At 51.6% G+C, this 25,710-nt stretch overlaps 5 protein-coding genes across 5 annotated transcripts; 1 reads left to right on the forward strand and 4 right to left on the reverse strand.

Annotated features, from left to right (window-relative positions):
- The first annotated feature begins 226 nt into the window (after positions 1–226).
- C7974DRAFT_62648 (Gryzun, putative trafficking through golgi-domain-containing protein) lies at positions 227–4,525 on the forward strand. The gene is made up of 4 exons (XM_046146985.1): positions 227–703; positions 762–2,373; positions 2,425–2,544; positions 2,590–4,525. The coding sequence occupies exons 1-4, from the start codon at positions 419–421 to the stop codon at positions 4,314–4,316; spliced, it is 3,744 nt and encodes a 1,247-aa protein (XP_045992934.1). The 5' UTR covers positions 227–418; the 3' UTR covers positions 4,317–4,525.
- Positions 4,526–6,580: 2,055 nt separating this feature from the next.
- Positions 6,581–8,451, reverse strand: C7974DRAFT_62744 (uncharacterized protein). The gene is made up of 2 exons (XM_046146987.1): positions 7,163–8,451; positions 6,581–7,112 (listed from the first exon to the last, which is right to left on the reverse strand). Exons 1-2 carry the CDS (start codon positions 8,155–8,157, stop codon positions 6,725–6,727), a joined length of 1,383 nt encoding a protein of 460 aa, XP_045992935.1. The 5' UTR covers positions 8,158–8,451; the 3' UTR covers positions 6,581–6,724.
- A 4,728-nt stretch (positions 8,452–13,179) lies between these two features.
- C7974DRAFT_62737 (uncharacterized protein) lies at positions 13,180–15,161 on the reverse strand. The gene is made up of 3 exons (XM_046146986.1): positions 13,784–15,161; positions 13,456–13,730; positions 13,180–13,370 (listed from the first exon to the last, which is right to left on the reverse strand). The coding sequence occupies exons 1-3, from the start codon at positions 14,833–14,835 to the stop codon at positions 13,225–13,227; spliced, it is 1,473 nt and encodes a 490-aa protein (XP_045992936.1). The 5' UTR covers positions 14,836–15,161; the 3' UTR covers positions 13,180–13,224.
- A 3,076-nt stretch (positions 15,162–18,237) lies between these two features.
- Positions 18,238–19,861, reverse strand: C7974DRAFT_380156 (uncharacterized protein; the record flags this gene model as incomplete). Its single annotated transcript, XM_046140500.1, has 2 exons — positions 18,238–19,762; positions 19,824–19,861. 2 exons carry the CDS (start codon positions 19,859–19,861, stop codon positions 18,238–18,240), a joined length of 1,563 nt encoding a protein of 520 aa, XP_045992937.1.
- A 4,032-nt stretch (positions 19,862–23,893) lies between these two features.
- On the reverse strand, positions 23,894–25,065 carry C7974DRAFT_443519 (uncharacterized protein; the record flags this gene model as incomplete). The annotated part of the gene is made up of 1 exon (XM_046145453.1): positions 23,894–25,065. One exon carries the CDS (start codon positions 25,063–25,065, stop codon positions 24,055–24,057), a length of 1,011 nt encoding a protein of 336 aa, XP_045992938.1. The 3' UTR covers positions 23,894–24,054.
- Between the last annotated feature and the right edge of the window lie 645 nt (positions 25,066–25,710).

The raw sequence follows: 25,710 nt of genomic DNA on the forward strand, positions 1-25,710 counted from the left end.
TGTGAATGACGGCACGTCTGTCGCCCTGTACAGCAGCTTGTGCGCGGACAGCCCGAGGTAAGTAAGAAGGCGGCGGGAGCGGCGGGGGTGTTCGGCGCCTGCGAAGATCTGCGCGCAGCTGCGAGTGTGCGTAGAGAGCGTTTGGAGGGCGCCGAGAACCCTGGAATTGCCGACGGTAACTAGCGCGTCGGCGGTTGATGAAAGGTCCCGCGATGTCAACGCGCATGAGCTGTGCAAGCTACAGGAGCAAACTCTCGACCCACTACAGCCGTCCCAGCACGCGCATTCCGTACTGTCTGTCTAGGACCCGCGCAATCTGTGTTACGCAGTCGGCGAGTCGATATCGGGAGTCCTGTCCCTGCCCGCATCTCATTCCACAGCCTCCACCTTCATGGACAGGTAGCGCTCGACGATACCAATGGAGGCATATCCAGCAGCATACGTGCAGCACAACCTTCCTTTCATTGTTCTATCTGGTCTGGGATCCCAAAATGAGCTCGAATCGCCACCCCCCGTCCACGATGTGCTCCCAGGGAGGGGTGCTGTTAAGACCAGCTCAGAGATACCTTCAGTGACGGGAGAGCGCGCAGACCAGCTGTTGCAAGACTTCCTGAGTGCCGATGGCAGTGATGCGCCATGGAACGCACGAGGATTAGGTCGCAAGGAATTAGCGCATGGATTCAAGATCAGGGCTATAGGGAGGGTAGGTTAGGCGCCTTATGCGGTACAGCTGGCAGCAGGCAAATGCTGATCAAATATAGAACTATGTGCTGCCCCCGAAGAAAGCCGATGCGCCCTCGACCTCAGAGACTACTCCGCCTGGCAGTCCCACGATCGCTGCCGCCACATCGTGGATCCTTCATTCGCCCATCTCTCCTCTATCGCCAGGAGCCTCGATCTTCCCTGACGGTGTCATCGCACCTACCTGGGTTGCGAAGCACCAGGACTACATACCTTCTGTCTTTATATCGTTCTTCGACTTTACCACCGACCCTATTACCAACAGCCTGCACGATAACCAGCTGAAGACGGAGATCAACAAGATCAAGGGTCAGATACAGAAATCTGAGTACCGCACAAGATATGTCGTTGTACTGCTGAGTAACAAGACGATTCTGGAGGCTCCGGATATCGAGGAGCGGCTGGCTGTTATTCGACGCGCGACGGGTCTTGACCCTAAGAACTCGTTGTTCTTTCTCCCGCCAAATACATCGCAGGTCGAACTACGAGCATTTGTCACAACTGTACTCACTACATTGCACCCTATTTGCGTAGAGTACTATCGAGATCTGACGAAGCATGCACGAAGGAAGAAGGGCAGAGGCTCTGTCCCTCCTCCAACGGCACCACCAACCCGCGGCACGTCACAAACTCTGTCTTATCCTGGTTGGGGCGTGCGCTATGATTTCAAGCTGGGTGTCTTTGCAGAGTTCAGACAGGAGATGGATGCCGCGCAGAGGCATTACAATGCTGCCCTCGATGCCCTCTTCGGCCCAGAGGGCATCTTTGAGACAACAGCAAGCTGGTCACCCAGGTGGGACGAGATTCGCCTGTTGGCCGACACAATTGCCTTTCGATACATCCGCTGTCAGTTATGGAATTATCAATTAACCTCGGCAGCCCAAACATGGCTAAAATACAAGGCGAGACTTCAAGATGTCCTCGATCGCAGAAGTAAAGGAACTTCAAACTATGGGTGGCAGGCCTGGGAGTCGAGATGGGCCCAGATGATGGCGCAGCTCATTCAACGAACAGAATTGCCCGTCTTTCGTGCAGATGGTGATGCTTCAAATGAAGATACAGGGTTGATCTATGCACCGCCAGAGAAGCAGTTTCTTCTGGGAGAACGGATTCCACCCTGGGAATTACTTCACCATGCAGGGTATTGGCACAAGTTGTCTGCAGACCATGCAAAGAAGCGGTATGTCTTAGCGCGTGAGATGGCTGAAGAAGACCGAACTCCTCCTGGTATGTCACCTGCGACAAAAGTTTCAACGCGCAACCAGGTGTATGACCACTTCCTGGTCCCACAGCCTCACGAAGAGCTGCCCCTACCAAACAGTGGCGGCGAAGGCTTTCAGCACTGGGACGATATCACTTCTAAACTGAATGCCGCTATCAAAGACTTCAAAACTCGCGGACAGCATCGTAAAGTGGAGCAGCTGCAGTTGGAGGTCGCCAGGACTCTGTTGCACGTCAAGAAATTCGATCATGCATTTAGAGTGCTGCGGCCTTTATGGGCTTCGATGTCTTGGAGAAGAGAAGGCTGGTGGATCCTTGCTTCAGAGGTTCTTTGGGCCCTCCATGAGTGTGCGTTACGTGTCCAAGACAAGGAGACATACATTGCCACTGAGTGGGAGCTGTTCGATCAAGGTTAGGGCATATCTGTTGCAAGCTGGCACACATTATGCTAATCTTAATAAGCTGTGATCGGCAAAAGTCGGTACAAGTACGATCTTATGTCATGTCTGGACGCTTTTCCTAGCGGACCATCTTCCGAGAAGGTTACCGTCAGTCTCGATACCAAGGACTATCTCTCTTGCTGTAAGTTTGACCTAAACAGACAATGGCCTGATACTAACCGTGCAGTGTCTGTACATCTCGCTCTGCTTGGTAGCGAAGGTAACATAGGCGAGCCTCTTCGGTCGCAAATCATTGTCACTTCCACAGCACGACCAGGCTCTGCTCCCATTACGCTATCATCTCTGTATGTGCAGTTCAAGGGTGGCCTCAACGAAGTGCGCCTGAATCATGTCACCGATGAGGGTGCATCGTCTGATTTCTTTGACTGCACTTTGCAAGAGAGCTCTGCGCCACCGGAGAAGCCGAAGTGGACCGGCTCATTGGACTTAACGCTGAAACCTGGTCAGACCAAGGTGTTCAACTTTCCCCTCATTTTTCGCGAAGCGGGTGACGTCGAGGCAACAGCTTATGTGTTTGAGATTGACACAGACCGGTTCAATCTGATATGCTCGAATAATAACCTTCAGACAGAGCCTCATTCAAACTGGTGGATCAAGGCCGAGTCTGGGGTAAGACCACGCAAAGTGAAACGACTGTCCGGCATCACAACACATATCTTGCCAAAACCACCGAAAATGGAGATTAGACTGCCAGACGTACGTGAGCAGTATTTCACAGATGAGCCTGTTACACTAGCGATAGAGATTTCAAACCAGGAAGAGGAAGAGACAGAAGCTGTGCTTGAAGTACGGCTATTGGGTCGCTCCAAAGACACACTGGCTTACACCTGGGTCGATCGTCCAGCGTCCTCGCCCATGAAAGAAATTCCGCCGGTGCTCGATGGATCAACAGACGTTGACCTGCCGGGCCATGTCGTTGGCAGACTTTCACAAGGCGCCAAAACAACCGAAAAGATACGCTTCACTGCCCCTGCAGATCCAGCAGACTATGCTCTGGAGGTGAAAGTTCTCTACCATCTTCTCAGCGACCGCGAGACGCCCATCTCGAAAATCATGATCGCTGATCTGGTCTTCAACTCTCCTTTCGAAGCTAGTTACGACCTGAATGCTCGTGTGCATCCTGATGCTTGGCCCAGCTATTTCGAGCTGCAAGAAGCTGAGAGCAATCACAATGCTGAGTCCACAGATGCCTTCGGTATCGCCCAGAAATGGGGATTGCGCGCCAAGGTTGCCTCGTTTGCAGATGAACCGCTCATTGTAAAAGACCTCGTAGTCGAGGTGCACAGCATCCACGGCGGCGCAACATGTGACGTTGTCAAGGAGTCTGCACCCACCGATACATCCATGAACCTTCAAGAGTTACACAACTGGACGTTCAGCCTCGATATCCGCAAGAACAATCTCGAGGAGCGCCGCTCTACAGCCCTCGACACAACGCTGAACATCACATGGCAGCGTACATCGTCTCCAGATACTGACCCTGTAGTATCGTCTCTGCCTATACCTCGCATCCAAATTCCTTCGAGTGAACCTCGCGTTCTTGCATCCTCACAAGTCTCCACTACCGTCCCAGACATCCTGCACATGGACTACACGCTCGAGAACCCGACGATGCACTTTTTGACGTTCGAGTTCAACATGGAAGCCAGTGAGGAGTTCGGCTTCAGCGGCCCAAAGCTCAAAGTCGTGCATTTGCTGCCCATGAGCAGGCAGACTGTGCGCTACAACATCCTGCCGGCGGAGAAGGGCGTCTGGATCTCGCCGAACCTGAAGGTCATCGATAGATACTTCAACAAGACGCTACGCGTGCAGGCCACGGAAGGACTGAAGCAGGACAAGGGCAAAGTGGAAGTCTGGGTCCCTGGAGACGATGGAAAGGGCGCGCAGGACTAGACCCTGTAGAGCAAGCAGACTACAATTCCAAGGCACGATATTCCAGTCGCCTTCGCGCTACGACTGGCGTTCAACATCAGATTAGTAGCGTGACTGACTTGTGAAGACGCTGTTCCTGCTGTGCAACGTTCAAAGATAGGAGTCTCATGACCTACCCAACATCAGCGAATAAACAATGCCAACGTGTGAGCAGTGCCCACAAGCCAACCTCATCTCCTGACAACATGCGACGAGTCGCGACATGGAACTGCATCCCTAGACCCAGCACCTGCGCACCGTTATCGTGCGCGTGGCGTCCATGCCCACGTAGTGTAATGCAGCTACGTGCCATCTAAGGCAGCAACGCCTAACAACCCGACATCATCGACCCGTCATTCCTCACTCTCATCCCGGGACCCAGCACTTCGCTGCTCCCCATCACTTCATCGAGCAGCGTCGCAACTCGCTTTCTCGCCTCAAGTTCGCGGCCCTGAAGGTGATTGGTCGTGATGTTGGACTGCAGCGACGAAGCTGGACTAGCTCGGCTGTGCAATGCGCAACTCCACGGTTTGATAATGCCACGACGGCGAAGGGTGCGAGATAGGTAGGCGATGCGATGGAGAGGGTGGGTGATGCTATGGATGATGGGGTGGCGAGTGTGGTCCGTACGGACATACGCGGAGGGTTGCGCGGCGAGAGCTGACATATGTTTGATGAGTGTGGCTGTGCAGCGCGGCGAAGGGATTCCCGTATTAAGTCATTTTGAAGGAGGTACATATCTTGCTGATGAGTGAGGTGAGAGGCCACGCGTTGGATGTGTCGGCGAGTACGCGTGCTCAGCTGTGTAGTGAGACTCATGGCGAGCTGTAGTGCAAGGGCAGTCGTAGCTGAGAATGCGTTTGACTTTCTCGTTTGAGTGAGATGGCTACGAGCTGGAGTTGGGGTATGTGAGTTGATAGGGCAGTAGGTTCTGTGAACATAATGCCACATGTCGATGGCGGTTGTACGGTTGACCACTGATGCCTGTGCCTGCTAGGTAGAAGTATGAGAAGGATCCCTTGGCCCACGCGTTGACATTTTTAGCACAGTTGCCAGCCTGCAGTATACAGCATGTATGACGAACAGCGCACACATTTGGCTTAAGGAAGAGTGTCATGTTTATGGGTGGCGTATAGTGTCTATACATATGATTTGATCATATGACTCAGTAACGCCACTCGTAGTGTATATTTCGTCAAGAGTAATCAGTTCACCATCCCCTGTCGGAGTCTGACCTTCGATTCTTCTATCATCCTAACAAACCATGAGTAAGCTTCCAGTCACTTCCACATCCACTACAGCTTACAAATACTGGATCCACGAGACGCACCCGAACGATATATAGACGTTGTTGCAAGAAGTACCGAATCGTTGTACAGTGGTTGATGATGGTTGCAGATGATGTCTCATTGCTTCTTCAAGGCGTAGCGCTAAGCGAGGCTTGCTGCTGCCTTAACGTTTCGAGGCCGTTCGGACACACAGGAGTTCTCAGACCCACTGCAACACAATTCATCGTTTGGAAAAACGCTGTCTGCTCTCCCTCCTCCCACCACTCCTCTCGAGATCTGAAGCCTCCCAGACAGTCGTGATGGGGGCCATCAAGCTGTCGCCTCGTTGTCGCTGTGACTGGTGGCATCGTGCCTCATTCGAGACTCTTCAACAGTCACCCAGATGACCTAATAACACAACGGCTTGGGCGACTTGGAGACATGCCCATCGAGGGCGTTGTCGTCGGTCGTCCAGGGATCAGGGTTCGTCCGTCTTTAGTACAGTGGTACGCTATGCATCGGCACCTTGCTGAAACCGTCTAGTTCTCCCCACCTCGAACGTCTTTATCTCGACTCTTTCTTCATCTCCATCGACCGACTCCAGGGTGCGCTCTACCCGTATACTTGAGAAGGCCATGTCGCCTGCCTCGCCCAGGCTCTCTCGCACGTGGCGGCCGGCGGTGGCAGCAACCTTGGCGTCTGCACAACCACAACCACCTCGACCTGCGGTGGCTCGGAAATATGAAGCATCTCATAACGTATAACGTATAACAAACGCAAACGCCACGAAACGAACTCCATGAAACGAAATAATAGGAAAGAAGAGAAAGACATGATCTGCACCACGTAACATCTGCCAACAAGCCACCTTCCTGAACATCATTGAATAGGCAACAGCGAGGAGAGACTGGAAAGGGCAGCAAGACATACAAAATGCCACAAGAAATTACTCAGGACCTATAACAATCTGTTTCTGATAGACCGAAATGGAAAGACTCCACGCAACGGGCAGTGCAACAGCGGATTACAGATCGCGTTGCGCCATAGCGACCCTGTAACCATGCGACTGTCTCACCTATCCTGATCGGAATACTGCGATCGCTCTCATATGACCCGGGAACTTCACGAAACGCTCCTACGAGCACGATCCTGAGTCGAACGACGTTCGATCGGGTTAGGAGCAAGAGATGGGTGGTGCGTCCTGTAGTGCTTGAGTCGCGCATCCGACCGATTGAAAGACCGCAGGCAGTGAACACCTTTGCAAGGGTATTTGAGCACACCGTGGACCAGCCGCGTATGACGCGCCAGATTGCCTTTGCGATATTTCCCACTAAAAGTGGAACAACAGCCTGACTTGTCACAAAACAGGTCTGGTGGTACCGATGGCGAAGTGACGCTATATGGGGATGATGCAGCACTCGTCAGTGAGAAACTGCTCGCAGGAGACGACGGCTCCAAGGAGGAGCTTGAATCCGTAGGCACGGACAAGGCGTTCGGATGCAGATTGTGCCTACAAATAATCAGACTTATGCCCGTCTTTCCAGCTGATAGGTTACTTACGTTGTATCCTGGATCTGGTCATTGTCAGATGGGTCTTGGTGTGGTGTACTACCCGTTACCAGGAACTGGATTCTGTGCCATGGGGAAGTTGACACTTGCATAAGCGGAGTTGCGTCTGGCTCCGTCAGCCGCTGTATCTGGGAAGAGTCTGGCAAACTCTCATCGAGGTTAAAAGTCTCGCCCATCATCTGGTCATTCTCATCGTTGATCGTCTGCGACACAGTAGGAACTCCATCTGGGACCGAGTTTTCATAAAGTCCAACACTTGTGCCGGTCGACTGCCATTCGATGACCTGCGGATTCGCGGCCTGCGAGCTTTGTCCATTCTGACGGAGACTGTACAGTGACCAGGGAACGTCGCCGGTAGGTTGAACGTTGGGTATGTAGGCAGTGTCATACTGCGGCCTATCAAGTGAGAGATAGGTTGCAGGTGTTGCCTGCTGATCAAACCCTACAGGAACATATCCATCGCCTGCCGCAGAGACCTGAGTAGCTGGCGGTTGAAACAGCACATCTAGTACTCCAGGGTCAGATTGTGTCTGGTCGAACGTCTCTTGACTACGCCACGTCCCTTCTAAGCATTCCAATTCAATCTGCTCTTGAAATGATAGCTCCTCTGGACCCGAGAATGAGGCCGCACTCTGGTTGATGACTGGGTGTGATGGACCAAGGGACGCTGTTACGGCCAAGTTGGGATCGAGGATGGCGTACGCATACACTGGCAAAGACAGAGATTGCGCTCCATGGCTCCATGATGGAGCGGTGTCGGAACCATAGAGAGTATGGTATCCGTGGGCCTGCATCTGAGTAGTGGTTTCTATGGCGTCGTCTGTTGTGGAGGCGTGATTCTGGCTCGAGGTCTCACGCGACCAGATGTGGGGTTCAGCGTTTTCGGAATAAAGAACAGGGTGGTGGCTATTGGTATCCATCAACAGCTGAAAAGGATCCTCGACGGATCGCCTTAGAGAGTGGATGTCTTGGTGGTGACTGCCCATTTCCAGCTGCAGAATTCAGACTGGGCGGACTCAGATGCAGATCGGACGAGAACCAGAATGCGAAGGCCAGTCGCTGGCCTCCTGCCTGCTCCCTGGAAGAGATGGTCGGGATATGGATAACGTCCAAGAAAGTGCGTGAGAAAGACCCTCTCAGCCTCTAGGTCAGGGCTAAAAGCGGGGTTGGCGACGGTGACGATGCTAGGACTGAGAGAGGAGCAACGAGGTGTGTAAAGAGCCAGGAGCTTTGAGACCACCGGGTCGCACCCTTTGGAAGGCTTGGAGCGCTTATTCACGCACCGGTGCGGAGTCACAAGCAGACGAGGTCTCGACTTTCTTGCGCCGCGGTGATAGAGCAAGCTCAAGCACAACGCGTTTCTTGAAGTTGCACCACTGGGGTAGTAAGCTGCTGGAGGGATACTGGCCGAAATTTCTACACGTACCTTGAGCTTTTTGGGGCTGTTCAAAGCTCGCGTTGGCCAGCACTCTTTACAAGCTCAACTCCTGGGATGCGGGGATACACGCTAGTCCTTCGATGTTTGAGGCGTGGACCTAGACTGGTCCGACAAGGCTGTCAAGCTTCTGGAGATTCCGCACCGAGATGAAGATGGATGGAATCCTGCAGATGGTGAGAGGAAGACGATGACAGAGCAGAGTGTCGGTGTCTTTCTCGCGTTACGACTACCAGGCAGCGTCGAGAGAGGGCGAGAAAGAGGACTCAGACTAGGTGTGGCGGAGCTGGGCATGGTCTATGCCCAACCACACGACAGGACAACGTTGAGTGCGATGCACTGGAGATGATGTGTTGCGTTATTCAAGTGTGCGTACTCGACATGCGTTCGTTTGATGCAACATGCAGTCGAGGTCGGATAGCTGCCGGTAGACAAGCTGCGGGCGCCTGCGATCGAGCCGTCAAAGCCACCGCGCCTTTGCATGTGTCAGCATCGTCTCGAGCTGGTACCAGCCAAATACAGCTGGAGAAAGTCAAGCTCGATAACACAGTAAAGAGTTCGACAATGTCAGACTTATACCGGGGATCATTGAGCAGGAGCTGGACCTCGACCTATCATTTCCCTACGTGGGGCTCGTGGCAGCAAGCAAGAGCTAGGCCATGATGAAGGTTGGCCGCGACACATGCTTTCTCGAGAGTCACAGCGGCGTAGAAGGCGGAAGAACACCAAAAAAGGGGTACAGTATCGTACACTTTCACGCAGCTAAAGACAGCGTTCAGTGTGCTGATAGAGAGATTGAAACGTATAGGGCTCGCAATCTGTCATGGGGGCCTAAACTCTTCTCTCAGAGGGGCTACGGACTCTACTTAATGGCAAACAGCTGATCTATTTTTCGTGGCATGAACTCCAAGCAAGGGCTTGCTGCTTGCATACCGATTTACCCACATGGTGGGAAGATCATGGTGCTCTCGGTATCGGCAAAGCCACCAGCGTCTCTGTGGGCGGGTGACCTGCAGCTCAGCGGCAATTGCGCGACCTGGGCGTCAACATGATGGCAACACCTATTAGTCATACCAAACGATCACGACTGTAGGAGTATCGCATATCGACTAATAACTATACGTGCAATCCACGTACCCTCGAGTCGTAGGAAGCAAGACTCTCATGAACTAAGCCTGTTCTGTTCTCGTCCAAGAGCAAATACGGTCAACCAACATACGCCTTGTATTCTCCCACCAAACAGAGGCACATAAAACGACGGCTCTGCATCGATGATCCAGCGTTTTCCTATACGGGTCAAGCGGCATATCACAAATTAGGATCGATGGGTCGTTCGCAGCTACTGCTTCTCGTTGGCGTAGAATGCATGGTTCAAATGCCGGCAACTCGACTAGAGGCAGATGATAGTCGCTCGGAATGCATTATGACCGAGCTACGAGGCACGACCTCTCGAGAGGCTGAAGTGGCGTGTGACCTTGCCTGCTTTAGCAGCAATAAACGAGAAGCCGAAGACTCTCTGTCAACAGTAGCACCAGCAAGCGCCCGAGCCGGGCCGCAACAGCACTACATACGTTGATAAGTACAGCGATGGCGTGTCACTTGCAGTGGTTTGGCTCTCAATCACGTTTGCGAGGCTTGGAGGCGCCTGCCAATTTCGCGCTTGCATGAACCCCACCTGTTGCTGCATGGCACCCACCACCATCCTTCACCAACATAGGGCGTTCGTCAGCTACCTGCAACAATCAGCAGTTGTTCTCCCGTGCCTTCAGCCCTCGGGTGCACCAGCCGATAAGATCGCACGATCAGCGTCATCTGGCTCAATTAATGACAGCTCCGAATCCCGAATGAACTAGAATCAGCCACCAACTTTTTCATGACTCGGGAAATTGATCATATCGCGATGTTCTGTTTCGCTAGGAACGGGCCGGACCTGAACGCTTTGATGAGCCACGAATGGCAGAACCGAGATTCGCGCTAGGACGTCTTGAGTGAGCACCGAAGTTATGTTCTCTAGACATTGGGACTGGAATCGCATCGCCTTCCTCACATATGCTATTGCGACAAGAGTTCCGACGTGTGCGCTGTCGGACCCTGACACACACAGCACACCGCAGAGAGCGACGTTCGATACTTCTGGTAAGGAATCGACTGCAGCAAACAAGACTCTCTTGGTCGCATCAAAACACTGCGAGTAGTTGATGGGGCCTACGCACATGGTGTTCTCCGAATCTTCGCTGTGCCAAATCTTCGCTGTGGGAGTGTATCTCTTCCTAACATATGAGCTACACACTCTCTTACGCCTCTGTTTCACTCACAAACACAACCTTTAGCGATGAGCTCTTCGAACGCTCAAGGATGTTCTTCAAACTTTCGCAGGCTCTGCCTGCGAGATACCAAAACAGAGAGAGGTGTCTGTTTCGATACTTTGTGAGTCGCACGAGACTCCGGTGCTGCAGCAACTGCCGAAATCCACGCGACGGTACCAGAAGAGCTTGGAATAGATCATCATACAACACAGATCTTTGCGAAACATCTGCTCATATGAAAGCCCTCTGGCAAATTTTATGGCTATGCACATGCTCACCTTCGACATGATGCGGTCGACATGGAATGCATTGGGCTTCAGTGTTGAACGAAAACCACATATTGGCTCGTGGACCGCGGTGTAACTCGAGCCTGCTTGAGCACACTTGGAACAAACAAGAATAACTGCAGTCCTGCACATTGCTGCAAAGCATTGGGCAGCACCAAGATCAGATGTGGACCCTGCTGTGAGAGAAGGGCAACCTGATCTTTGACCGGATCTGCCTGCAGGTTCTTTCGGCTAACAAGTGTAGATGTGCGAAGGACCTCGATTGGTTTGTCACAAAGATATGATCCACAGCAGGAGTCATTGAGGCGTGAAAATCACAGACGTGATTGTGCAATTATAGGTCGTAGGGAGTCCTTTCACGGATTGGTTAAGGGTTCTGATTGGTGAGGTACGCATTCAAAGCCCAGCCACCCTGCATGCCAATGCCAGCCTTGCTCACTCACCACCGTGATGAGGCTCAAGCAGCCGGACCTGATGGTATGCCTTTTGAGACTGTTCTCACGCTTTGTATAAATCGCAGTGGCAACAATGTCATTCGGGGTGTCCGAAGCAGATAGACCCTGAAGCGTGCAGCTCGCATACGGCTGAGTGGCTGTGCTCAAAAATTGCCTCACGTCTTCGTCATCACCACTTACAGGTGAGCTTTCACGAAAACTATCCCTGGGAATCAGCAAGCCTGTCTATCACAAGTGGCATCATTTACCAATGATTTTGATTCTTCCCACTCCAGGACATACTGGCTTGGGAACACCCTGCCCAATTGGGCAGCGACCCTCAATTTTGTCAAGTATAGGAAGCAGTAGCAAGGGGATACCGGGTGATGGAGAGCATGAGAGAGGAAATGAAAAGGCAGTGAAGACTCTGTTCCATGCGGTCTCAGCTGGTGGCTGGCTTGACTAGTGTGTCAGTAGGTCGTGTTTGACTGTCCACTGATAAGGCAGAAGAGCAGCAAGAGTCGAAGAGCAAGCTGACAAGGCGGATATGAGCCAGTAGGACTTGATTACTAACAGGCGCCAGCGTCGTACCGGCTAGTCCAGACCTTGCGGGCCAGTGTGTATAAAGTCAGCCTCCCTCCCAGTTCTTCCAGCCCTTGATGCCAGATACCAACGATCATACCTAAGTCAACGATGTACATCGGCACTCTCAAATCTGGAAAGTCAGCCAGACAGCACAAGAGATACCCGGACTACATTGTGCAGAACATACCGAACATGCCAGACACACTATCTCCAACACATCATATCGATACTGGACGGCTGCAACTATGATGACCATACACCAGCCTGTCGTCTCCATTCACCAAGGTCCCTTATTTCGTCGAAAGTCGCCCTTATGTCGTCGAAAGTCGCCCTTATGTCGTCGAAAGTCGCCCTTATGTCGTCGAAAGTCGCCGTCAGTATCCAAGTTCCAAGAACCTCAGGTAACATGTACTATGTGGGTCCACCGGTTGGATCGGCAGTCAGACTTGGAGTGAGCTCGTGAGGCTGATAGCCTGTGTTGTATCTTGACCACTCCATAGCGATCCTCCTCGAAGCCTGACTCGGTCATTGGGATCTTCCTTGTCGACCATCTATAGGCTGCAGCCAATCGCTAAAGTGAAGCTGTCACTGGCGATCATTAACGGTAAGATCCATGTCGCTAACAAATGAAGATATCCATCGCGTGTGGGCATCCATCATGTCAACATCGTCGTTGTCTTTGTCTCCGTCGTCTCTTTCGAAGGTTGCACGTGACCATGAGCCATTGCACGGGCCGCCGTCGATACCTCCCGCCAAACTGCCGGTCCTTCACCGATGTCACCTCATCTTACACATACACACACGACACAATCCACGAAACCTGCGCATCAGTCAACCTTCGAAGCACTCTCCCTTGTTCATGGATGACTAACCGCCCCCGGTCGGAGAAACGTACGAGACCCTCGACCCTGCTATGACGACGAACATGTTCTCCGGTGACGGGACATGATGAGTGTTGGGCGTTGGGTGAAGACTTCCCAGGAAATACATGATGAAAAGAAATAATTCAACGAGCGCAATGTGGTACAAGCTTTGAAACACAACAGAGAAAGAGCAAGGAAGCCCAATAGCAGATAGAGAGAAGGGTGACCAGTCGGTGTGGCATATTGTGTCTTCCAGCGGACTGGTGCCACATAAGTGAGGCACGCGTGTCTACGCTATCAAGATCAGATCGTTTGTCGAGGGCCTCGCAGCGCCGGTGGCTTAATGTACGGCAAATCGGCAGGATGCTGCTTACGATAATGTTTCAGACGGGCGTCCTTGCGGTTGAACGACTTGTCGCAATCACCCACACCGCAGAGATACTTGGTCTCGTTATGGACAAGGCGTTCATGGCGCCGCAAATTTCCTTTTCGATATCGACCGGTAAAACGGACCTGGCAACCTTCAATTCGACATATCAAGTCATCTGGCACCATTGAAGACGAAGTGCTCATGTCCGAAATGGTAGGCGAGGGAGCATTGTATCTCTGCATAATGTTGTCGGGAACGGAAAGATGGCTGCTGGATGACCTGTGGCTTTCATGTCAGTACTACCTTGGACAATATCACCAACTCAAACTTGCCTTCTCATGGCTGCGCCCTGGTGGCTTTCATCAACATCGACGATACCGGAGACTGAGTTTGTTGTCTTCAGGTGGTAACAATGTTGAGGATCTCTTGGGACTTGTAGATGGATCTGGTCTCTGCCCGCCGCTCCACTCGTACTCGTCCTTTGGGTTTGATACTTCCATATGGAAGCAGAAGGTACGTCTTGCCCTGGTATCGCCATGAAGTTGGAGGGGGGAGAAGTGCCCGATGACACCGTAGGACCAGGCGCCGACGATGAGGAGTAACAATACCTACGATTACTGGCAGTTGCCCCCTCGGTGGAAACATGACGTTGTGTCGGTGTGTGCATTCTCTCAGAGACAATTTCCTGCATTTCTGAGGAATGGGCATCCAACATACGAGCAGGCGGTGCAGAGATGTTTGAGTATGGGAATGCTGCCGCATACTGGTCTTCTGGATTTTCGAGGGGCAAGGATGTTGAGGCTTGCCATTGAGACTGACCCATGATTCCTGCATCCCAAAACGCTCCGTCATCGCCTCCTGGAACGAATCTTGGTTCTATGATCGGCAGATCATGGTACTGCCTTGTGCCTCTCGGTAGCATGGAGTCTACACTGGTTTCTAACAGGCATGGGTCGATGTGATCATCCGATACGGTGTCCTGCTGATAGACACGCCATGGTTGGTTCCATTCACACCCGTCCACACTGCTGTGGGCAAGATCGTTTGCTCGGATAGCAGGTCCTTCGCTTTCCTCAAAGCATGGGCTAGCTTGCTCCATCGAATGGGCGCCCAGACCAAATGTGTCCCGCGACACTTGATCGGGAAAAGTTGTAGTCTCCGAATGGAGTCCTAAACCCGACCTGATGGAATGAGCGTGATCCGCCTGATCAACAGTGTCTGAGCTGCTGGAAATATCAAAGTGATGACGAGATTCTAGTTGTGTTTCGTTCTGGTCTTGATCTATCATCGTCGTATCGAAGTCGCATTCCATATCCCGGTCATCCGGCCCTTCGATCTCGGGAATCTCGGAACCTGCAGTCCAGCAAGACGGTCGATAACTCATGTTCAAGTCTCTGTTGTAGAGGCTAGGACGGTTCTGCCGCTTGGGATTCCAATGTGTCGGCTGGCCTGGTGGGTACTTTGAACAAACACACAGAAGAGGTGAGCAGTCCGAAATTGTGTTTTCCGACTTGGTGCAAGTGTACACTCAGATCCCAAAGCGGTATGGCAAAGGCTTCTCAAAACAGTCGGTGGCGCGATCGAGCTCGAAGCAGGCAGGGCAACACGATCAAAGCAACGCGCAAGACAAGATTGTGGAGAGTTTGTAGATGGTTTGACACGATTGAGTGTCACCGGCTGAACAACTGTGGGTGCAGGAGGTTGGATCCGTCTCGAAAAACGGTATTTCACTATGATGTCAAGGCTTTGACACGGACAGAAAATCGATACTGAAGGTCACACGCCACCATGGAGATTCAGGACGACGGTAAACACGAGGCTTTCGATCTCACGCGAAGCGTGTCTGCAGCTGGCGCCTATTTGCGATTAGCGGTCTGCAGCCACAACGTTAAAGCGCGGGTAGCGGGCCTACACGGTGCGGTTGGCTGCTTGTCACGACAAGTATGACAGCTGAAGGGTTTGACCAAAAAGTCGAAGTTGAGGCGAGGAACGATTTATTGCGCTCGTGAAGCATGCGCTAAGTCTTGGGCGTACTTACATACCAAGAGAAGGACTCAGCAATCCCCGACTGGTCTCCTATCTAGACGAATTAGATGCGCAGACACGGGATCTTTTGCCAGCAGCAGACAGATCATCGAATCGGAGGATACCATGACGCTACGAATAAGACGGCGTGCCACAAACCATACGGGGCTGTAAGGCAAAGCTGCACTTCAGCAGCACAGCGCGGTGCATCCCTACAAGGAGCATTTTTAAATCTACTTTCCAGGATGTGTCCTATCGCCCGCGGCAAATCGTGTCACCAGCTGCGACCGCGTACGGATGATAGAAGCCGGGGCCCCGCGAAGGCATTCCGACTGTGGACCACAAAGGGGAGGCTGTGCCAATGCAGAATAGGGCGAGCATGCACCACAGCAAGCGAATCAAACATAATGACGTCGGAAACCGTGCGGGATGATCTTCAGTGAATCATGAGGGCACAGATGTCAGATCAGACACAGCGGCTGCAGTACCACGCTTAAGGACACCCGCTTGACTAAGTCGACTGCCCGGATCTACCAATTGCAACATCAGCACCTTCGAGTCAGGACACGACCGAGGGCAATGTCAACTCATTTCGAGCTGATTCGTGGAGCTGGTGCGTACATCAATCAGCAACAGCGTTCCGTTTCCTCAAGGGTCTGGCTTGTTTGGGACGCACCGGTGCCACCCTCGATGCAACAAGCCGACGCAGGTGGATACTGTACGTGCAAGCATACTGCAGTGAACTTGTGCATATACGCAGTTTAAATCCACGGGTTTGCGACAGCACATGCGTTAAGGCGGTGTAGTAGAACCCTGTCATGCACAGCATCTATTTTGGAGCGGGGCCATTCGACAAGAACAACTCCACTAACCCGGTCGATCGAGACTCGCCCACACACCACACAACCTGCGGAGTTAGCTTGTGTACCTATTCAGAATTGCAGTTAACGAGGCATGGAGCTTCAACACTGCATTGGCAATTGCGATTGCGAAACCCCGCCAATGGCGATGAGTTCTGCCCAAACAATTTGCATACTTCACGCGGGTGAAGGGCTACACCGAAGAGTCGAAAAAGAAGCAGTGTCGTTGGCTCCGCATCCATCTACGTTCTATGCGCCGGGCTGGCGGGAGTGTAAGCCGTCCAGTGAACGAACGCAACGTCCGTACGCCGAAAGCTTCTATCTCACGTGTACGACACTAGAAAATCGTATGGGCTTGAATCGGCATCATTAGTTCTAGCAGGACCAGAACCAGTGGGCCCAAATGTACCTGGGGCATAGTGTCCTAAAATCTGGCAAATGAAGCCAGGCCAATCTCTCGTAGACAGCCACAGTATGTCTAGACCTGCCAGCTATTGTCCACGCATGACGAAATCTGGCAGCTTGCAACATCAATACATATGACCCTGAGACAGATAGCACTGATGCTTTCCTCGCGCACATTCATGCATCACTGTATGTAAGTGGACGAAGGTACGTGCTGTGCTGGCTGCCAGCGATACCGTTCATATCAGACACTGGAGTATCCAGTCAAGGACCCGGCGACATCGCATCTGATCAATGATAGGACGCGTAGTGTAATACAAACATGAGCACTGCCACAACGTTGGGCAATGGATGCTCAGTTCACATCAGACCGCAACGCTTCCGATAGCTTGCCCGGAACAACGTTCATTGCCCGCTATGGTCCACCGTCAGCCAAGAAGCCCTGCTCTTCTGCCATTTGTTCGTGACACGAAGGCTAGCTTATCGCATGTGGACAGTGCGGCTCCGCTGCATGTCAACAAATGCGGAGATCCATGGTACCTGACCACATGACAGCGGTGTAATCTACGCTTGCAAGGGAGCTAATACACTGCCATTTCTAAAAAGAAGTGCCCCTAGGATTGCACACCGCATGACGCCGAGTAACCTTTCCCTACGTCAATAGGTTGGCGAACGAGGCTCAGTCGAGAAACTCACGCTCAAAGGAGATCAGTCTCGCACAATACATCCCTAAAAGACTGAATAGTCTAGTTTGGAATTCAGCTTACATCCATGCAGAGGTTCCGTGACTAGCTAAGCCTTCCGCGAAGCCTACCGCATACCATAGCTGGATTAAAAGCTGCGCCTCTTTTAGTCAATGCAGCAGAGCCGCAAGATTCGGCACTAAGAAGGCAGACCAAGCAACGCTGAGCCCAAAGCCGTAGCTTGTGAGGTCACACGTGTCACCGCCGTGCCTCCATAGCCTCTTGTTCTCACTCTAGAGACGCTGCTTGAAACACTGCCCTCCGGAAGGTGATTCCACCTCAGCCTATTGGCAAATCTGAAAACGTGCCCAGGCGATCCGACCTCTCTCTCGCCTCTCCCTGATTCTAATCTGGTCGCCTGGCACTCAGTGACCACGAGCCGTGCCCGGAATCACTCACGCCCTTCGCCCTCTCACAGAGGAGTGGCAATGAAGCGGTGTGACCCATCAAGCCCTGCATCACGATTTGCCCCTCCGGCAGGCGCGGCACGAATGCTGAGGCTGTATTGTGAGATTTGCCACTCGGCATAGTCAGCCACTGCTGCCTGGTAGTCCAGCACGAGGATTTCGTTGCATTCTCCACGACAGAGTTTCCCCTGACCATTGGACGTCATAGGTGGAGATATGGTGTGGAGAAGTAAAGTATGCAATATGAGACGGTTCTTGTTCATGTTACGAAATTACTATCTTGCCAATTCGGCGGGTATCTTATGTACAAAACGTGAACGAATACTAAAAGCTGTCTGGACGTGCGTTACGACCCTCGTTCTCTCCTCTTATTCGGCTTTGCATCTGCCATGCGGTGTTTCTTCCACTGGTGCTTTCGTAATGCATCTGCACGATTGTATGTCTTCATACACATCTTGCACATGTGTATCGCTCGGTCGAAGATCGACGCATGTGTTTGCTGAACATGTCTCTTACAGTTTCCTGACCCATACTTCCCCGTGAAGATTTTTCCGCAGTGCTGGCATACCGCTGGCTGGTAGCGCTGTTGTGTGTTCCTAATGGTAGGTTGCGGCTCTGAAGCGACTGGACTGTATGCTGGTGGCACATCCTCAAATGTGTGGCTCATCGATAGGTGTGGGAAAAGGAGCTGGTCTGAGGAATCATGGCCCTGTTTCTCGAAGTAGCTTTGTGCCTGCGAAGTTGGGCCATGAGGTCGAGATGCAACAGAAATTTCTGATTGCCAGTCTTGTGACTGGAAGAGCGGAAAACCATTGTTAACATCTCCTGTCTGAGCTCGGACATTGCTTGCCCAAAAGTTTGCGCCCGCAAGGTGAGTTTGGTTCGAGGATTGGCTGCAATGCATGGGAGAGTAGGTCTGCGCCTGCATCGGTGGTTGTCGCTCAATCTGTGGCTGCGGCCATGGCTGATGAGAAGAATGAGCTGAATACGGATAAGGTGAATGTGCCGACGGCGGATAAGAAGAGTGAGAATACGCAGAAAGTGGCGTCGTCGTGTACGATAGGCTATGGTCATATGAGTCGGATGTAGATGGCGTAGCTGGGGATTGTTGCCCATGATGACTCCAGTTACCATAGCAAGCAAATATCTGGCTTTGCTTAGGAATAGTACAAGGAGAGATCACATCCAGATATTGACCAAGATTTGGCGCCCCACTGTAGCCACTATTTGTGTCTATTACTGGTGTTATGGGAGATATGGGCGATGGCGTGAGTGGAGAGTGATCCGAGATCAATCTTGGCACACGGTATTGTGATTGCGGCACTTCGAGACGTGGTAGATGCGAGAGGTTTGCAACCGACATAGGTGCAGCCCTCCGAAGTGTGGCGTTTTGGTTCTTCTTGTAATAGCCCTGAAGATGTTCTGGTGCGGCCTGAGCGTATGCCATACTTGTCGAATAGGGAGGGACAGATCGCTTCTCCACATCCTGGCTCTCGAGTTCGACTCGGGGAAATGATCCGGGCATCTCGTAAAGTGAAGCAGTGCCTTCACCTGGTGACTCTCCCGCGGGCAGTTCCGAGGCTCCACTTCCATACTGGTAGGCGTACACACTACATTGAGCGTCCGAGCACATTCTGGATATACGTAATAGGACACGACCGATGCGTTTGTGAATGCTTTTGCGACGTGAAAGCTGCGTGTAGCGGAAGACGCTCGTATCCGAGGTTTCGGAAGATGGCTTGTTATCCGTCGAAGATTGGGATGACTTGATATCGTCGAAGTGATCAATGTGAGGGTCTTCCTTTGCACCTTGTGGAACGAACGTTTCTGCGCCTGCACGATCGACCGCAATATGCTTGGTCGATGCCAATCTATAACGGTCAGTCGTCAATCTTGAATACAGAGTAAAGAAACGAAGGAGTACCCACTCACTCAATGGTCAGCTTGCGTGATTCTATCAAAAGTCGCATGTTGCCACTTATTGGTGTTCAAATGGAAGGTGATGCCCCCAAGGCGAACGAAAACGCGCGAGTTTTATCATGGCAACCCACGATCATACGCAACGCGCGTCATTTTGGAGGGCGGTATGTCCTCCAGGAACTTGTGGAACGCACTGAAGGAATGCGACTTGAAACTGCTGAACGACGCCCTGGGCAGTACTAGGACCTGGCACCGTACGATGCGGGCCATTTGGCAACGTTGTCATGCAACTCTGGCTGCATGAACGGCATAGGCCAGAGAAGGCAAACGGTATTGGCGTAAACCTATTGGCTGAAGACTTTATTGAGTCACTGCAGGTCTTCAATAGCTCGGCTACTGTCTGGCAAGAGACCTGAGATTGAGGGTGTCGAAAAGAAGGCAACCACATCGCTTGGTATTGCGTATCCCAGGCTGGCAGTATCATTGGTAGGGTCTGAAAAACACTTCTCTGACCCCAGCTCAATAATTTCTGGTTCTGTTAGCTTTTGCGAAAGACTAAGAAAACATGTGGTAAGGCATACTTCGGTGTTAGGATAAAGAAGCGTTGCGGTCACATGTAGTAAAGTGACCTTTCCATGATAGGCAGTGTGTGTGACGATCCCTCACCGGCGTCTTCGTGGGTCTAAGTTGTGCATGCTTAGTAAATCCGGAGACTGAGGTGGTGACCGGTAAAAGCGACATCCAGGACGCAGTTTGCTTGGCAGACCGTGAATGTTAGCAGCCAGGCCAGCAGCGCGGAAGTCGCGGTTGCGTTGTCGAAAAGTCTACTGTAAAGTTCTGAAGGACTGTTCTATACTGTCGAAGCTAGCCGTCGGGGGCCAAAGGCAAAGACAAGCCATGTTGAACAGTCTGCACAATCGCCGCGTGGTGTGCAGGTATCGCGTTCAATGTTGTGATGTTATAGATGTACGTTTGCCGAAACTTCTTTCTTGACTTGAAGGAGGCATCGCCATCTGATATCTTCAGTGATCTATTTTGAGATCTAACAAACTCTGATGGATGTACCGAAGTTTGAAGTGTAGATGCTATTCTTACAACTCAGCACTGTGCCGTGACACGATCCCTCGTTTGGGGGCCGAATCACCATCAATACCAGACATACACAAGGCAGATTGCGTTAGTGGAATTGAGATAGTGTTCAATTCCAGACGTATCAATAATGCCTGTTGATAGCCGACTGGTCCGGCGTGACCGATACTTGTGGAACAAGCCCACTTCGCAAATGTTCCCGTTTCGAGGCAATGCAGATGGTGGGCAACGCGTCAACACACAGACAAGTATGACGCTAGTTGGCTTGAGGGATCTGGAGGGTGCCAGCCCACGTAGGTATTCCTCCAGGACTTGACACTAATGCTAGCCGCTAGCGATCCTGCAAAACCGGTGAAGCGAGATGAAGCATGTGTGCGGTTGCCAGAGCGCAATGGCATTCGTTTTGTGTAGTACTACCAAATTTCTACACGCGGTTCCTTGTTCTATATTCATGAGGGAAATGCTTCTGCACAAATTGCTGTTGCGAGTGTCAGTTGGTGAGTTGATGTTGACAGAACGTGCTTGCCCCGCCGCGCTAGGCACCTACCCCACCTTCCGCTAACAACGACCGAACATACATGTTCGCATGGCCACTTCACGCTTAACTCCGTGTTTCGATCGCAGAAACGAAGCTATAACATGGTCCAGACCAAGACCGTACGGTGAGGCAAGCCTGAGCTATCAATGTGGCCTTTGTTCTGACTTGTCTGGTTACATCTAAATCAAGACTCAGTTCTGGGTTCTGCCTGGAACCCTGAACATCATCAGGCTCGCAGAGCCGCATTGCCCTTCTCGCCCTGCCTCAACGCCTTGCCTTTCCGCCTTATACCGGAGGTTTCCGATGCCGGCGCTTAACACCGTCAGAGCGACACTGTCATGGGTCAAATTCGCCCTCTTTTGACACCGCGTTGCTGCATTTGAGTGCGACAAAAGCGTTCTCTGCTAGACTACTGGCTATCCAAGCTTCGATTGCTACCAAAAGCGAGATTAATATGTGTTTCGTGTCCAGAGTACGCGGCCTTGCCTTGGCGCAGGCTTGAGTGACCTGACCGGTGAGCTGAGGGGGGACCTGCGTCTGTAGAGCCGCAGCGATGAATCTTCCGGGTTTCTCTGACGCCCACCTCGAAAACCTTATCATTCCTTGGAGATGGTGAATGTCACAGCTGTACAAAGCCGTATTGCAGTTTGTGGAAAAGGTACTGTAGTATTTTCGTTCTCTGTGACAAATATCTTTTTTCGTAAATACAAATTGAATGCTCTTGTGAGCTTGACAGAGCACAATTTTTTTTCAAATTGAACAAAGCTCATACATACCACCGAAATGGAGCCAAAGTTTCAACAACTAATGGATCCAGCCTCGAAGCTGGTGCAGTGGAATACAAAGAACCGGACCAAAACGCCGAGTTTTCAAGGACGGCGCCGCCAATCCTACCTATGTTGACGCCTGCACATAGCACAGCCTACCCCATGCGCTATTACTTCCCGCATAGCCTTCCCATTCTGCCCCCACATACACCGAGCCTCTTGGACTGACACGTACAGCTATAAGAAGGCATGCCGGCGCTTTATAGAAAGTATCAGATGCACCCGAGTCTTCTTCCAGTCCGAATGCACAAGTCGCTTCACAACTTTGTGTTAAATGGTCTGTAGTCGGACTCCTTCCCCACTCCTCCAGCAACATTCCACGGGCCATCACGCGGACTCTCCTGCGCCCATGTTGCTAATCGACTCGGTGTTGCATCATGGCTCGTCAGATCGGAGGTTTTGAAGTGTTTGCTGGCGCCGTGGTTGGATGATGAGGTTGTTGGTAATGAATGGTGAGTATATGACACATGGGAGTCATATCCAGAGCGGTGGTACGGGCTTTGACTGTCTTGGTTGGTACTGTAATTCAATGTCGAGTCATTGATCACTCGGTTGATTGACGGATCATCTAACGTCCATGGTCGGGGCACATTGTGATAATGCTCACCCCCTCGTTTCTCATAGTGAATTTGCTGCGTGTGGCTGTCTACCGTAGAATCGTAACGTGGGGTCGAGCTAGAATAGACTTGATTGTCATAATGAGAAGCCTGCAATCATCAGATTGGCTCCTATCAAGATAAGTCATCTAGCCCTTGCTTACTTGAGTATGAGTTCGGTCAGTGCTTGGTTGTGTGTACAGTTGTGAGACCATTGCACCTGACTCGCTTGAGCGAGTGCGAGAGAATTGGCCATGATCAGTCATCGCGGAGTTTTGTGTGGGCCTGGGCTCAAATCAGAATGATCACGCTGAGTATTCGCTTGAGGAAGGCTCACAAAAGGTCCGTGGTTCAAGTACAAAGAGGCTGAAGATTATGATAAAGACTGGGATGGATTGCAGATGACTCAAGATAGTGGAGGGTACAGATACGGAAGACGGATGTGTCGTCGGATGGAGATGGCTTATATGACGGAGACAATCTGGCAGCAGAAGCGTAAGGGGCACTAGCACAATACACATGAAGGAAGTCTGGGGATGTAGAGGGGCGTTGAAGGGCTAGAAATTTGTTGCAACTGCTCCACAACGCATGTGCCTCCATCGCCCCTGGGGTGCTTGGAAACCCAAATAATATGCCTCCAGGGACGGCGAAGGGCATACGCGACATGCCATCGATGCAATACCCCATGGCTGGCGCGTGAATGGTTGAGTCATGAGCTACACGCGTCGCCGTCCTGCGGGACTTCACAACAGGATGCATACCGCAATCGGAATATACAATAATCGCCCATATGCAGGATAGAGTGGGAAAGGCGCGAGTGCGCCAAGTGTCGACGTGGTCGCCAAGCGGCGCGTAGTCATGTGGAGGGGCACGCCAGTCACGCGTCCTGAAGGGCAAGTCGAGGGTACGTGATACGAGAGGGCAAGTGATAACTTTGCCCTCTAAAGTGTTGAAGAGGTGTAGCTGTGATGCGGCTGAATCTGACGTCATGGGTTTTAGATCACGTGACGTACCCCGTTGTTTACAACAATTATTGACAAACACACGAGGGCATACTTTTACATAGTTATCACTTCAAACGTTCACATGTTCGCTTTGTCTGTACAAAGGCATGACACAGCTTCCCAGAACTGTTTCCGTTGAAAATAGATTGGCAACTGCACTTTCCCCTCCTCATTTCAGCCACTCGTTTTTCACGTCGCCTCCTCATCAGGGTCTTCCACCTTCACGTGGCGCTGACATGGCATGTCGTCCGCATAATCCCTCAACCAAGGAAATGAAACCGCATCTGTAAGCGACTTCTGCGGGATCCTGTCTTCTAGCACGCAGTTTAACCAACGCTGGACCCTCATCGTGTGCAAACTATGATCGAGGCACTCAATCGCCATGAGAATATCCCTTTTGGTCGTCTCTTTCTTGAAAGTCCTCACCCATTCGGGTGCAATACGCTGCATTTTCTCCAAGAAGAATGTGCGCAATCGCCACGTCTCATAGTTCTGAATCTTGTATTTGTATTCCTCGTAAAATTCTTCATCTTGCTTGTCTTCTTCAGTCGGAGGCTCAGGAATGTATTTGACACAGGTTGAATAGAGAAACCTCGGGATTTGATATGCTTCCCAGCGTGGAACAGCATTGATGCTCGACCAGTCTAGAATACAGACAAGGTCGCCTGAATCATCCACCAAGATGCTGTACTCGTCAAAGCGGTGTTGATCGAGAAAAGTAGGTTCTGGGTCAAAGCTTGGGAAAAACTTAAGCAGAACCCGTTGGAGATCTTCAAAGATCTTCTGTGCTTCGACAGCAAGCCCTCGGTCGTCTCCACCCGATTCGTGCCACATCGTAATGTTGTGAGAGATGATTTCCATGTGGGCTGCAAGCCATTCAGAGCTGGTAGTGTATGGCCCACGTGGGATCTCCAGTTGGATGTGCTCGTTCCTGAAGAAATATGCCGCGACATACTCGCCGATTTTATGATGGAAGCCTTCGCTGTTTCCACTGCTGAGACTGTATCGAAACATGCTGCCGATGCCAGAGAGTTCGATACGAGAGAGCTGGACCATGTAGTCCATGATCTTACGAACAATCAGTTCTTTCTTGAGCCATGACATCTCATGCCAGCGGTTTAGCAATGAATGACCGCTGGCGTGCTTGAACAAGATCCACTCAAATCCCAGCTCATTGTTCAAGTTTGCATCATATGCCATGACCTTGGGCGCTGGTATCGTGGTGTTGTTCTCGATGAAAGAAATTGTCGCAACTTCACTCAATGTTCGAACCTTCGGTGCAAGCGGAAGGCAAACCTTGAACGTGAAGACCCCTTGGTCACATTTGACATGGTACAACTTTGAACAATCGCTTATACTTTCGATCTCAGCAACGTGACAATCTCCTGTGACGCTCATATGCAGAATCGCGAGTTTTTTGATAACGTCGATGGATGGTTCAATTGTAAAAATTGGGTCGCTTTGATACCGATAGTATCCCACTCCAGTCCAGGCTGAGGGATGTTGCGCAGAGGCGGCATGATGAGGGTGAGGTAGGTAGATAGGCAGGTATCTGCTGCCAACTGTGAACTGCGAACTGTGGTAAAGCTTGGGTTTCCGGAAACAGTATATTTCCTAAACTATTGGTCGCAATATGGATTGCTAAGCGAATAACGCGTCTCATATTTCACGTGCGTGCATAGGGACAAACGACGCGCCTAGACTTCCACGTGCGTCCTAGGAGCAAACGAGCAAACGAGGGAAAGAGCAAACGAGTACAAAAGTAGCGGAACAAACGAACGAAAAAGCATGGATAACTGTCGTCTTCTGGAGAGAGATAAATGCTTGAATGGTGGAAGGTCATCG

Source organism: Boeremia exigua (assembly GCF_020726555.1).
Source record: "Boeremia exigua strain MPI-SDFR-AT-0100 chromosome Unknown C7974scaffold_12, whole genome shotgun sequence".
NCBI lineage: Eukaryota > Fungi > Ascomycota > Dothideomycetes > Pleosporales > Didymellaceae > Boeremia > Boeremia exigua.

Bases quoted from the DNA above. Each gene is read 5' to 3' on its own strand.
- C7974DRAFT_62648 (XM_046146985.1), top strand. From the start codon at position 419: ATGGAGGCATATCCAGCAGCATACGTGCAGCACAACCTTCCTTTCATT. The intron at 2,374-2,424 runs GTTAGGGCATAT...AATCTTAATAAG, and splicing joins GTGGGAGCTGTTCGATCAAG to CTGTGATCGGCAAAAGTCGG. The intron at 2,545-2,589 runs GTAAGTTTGACC...CTAACCGTGCAG, and splicing joins CAAGGACTATCTCTCTTGCT to TGTCTGTACATCTCGCTCTG.
- C7974DRAFT_62744 (XM_046146987.1), bottom strand. From the start codon at position 8,157: ATGGGCAGTCACCACCAAGACATCCACTCTCTAAGGCGATCCGTCGAG. The intron at 7,113-7,162 runs GTAAGTAACCTA...GATTATTTGTAG, and splicing joins GACCAGATCCAGGATACAAC to GCACAATCTGCATCCGAACG.
- C7974DRAFT_62737 (XM_046146986.1), bottom strand. From the start codon at position 14,835: ATGAGTTATCGACCGTCTTGCTGGACTGCAGGTTCCGAGATTCCCGAG. The intron at 13,731-13,783 runs GCAAGTTTGAGT...TGAAAGCCACAG, and splicing joins CAGGGCGCAGCCATGAGAAG to GTCATCCAGCAGCCATCTTT. The intron at 13,371-13,455 runs GTAAGCAGCATC...TTGATAGCGTAG, and splicing joins CGCCCGTCTGAAACATTATC to ACACGCGTGCCTCACTTATG.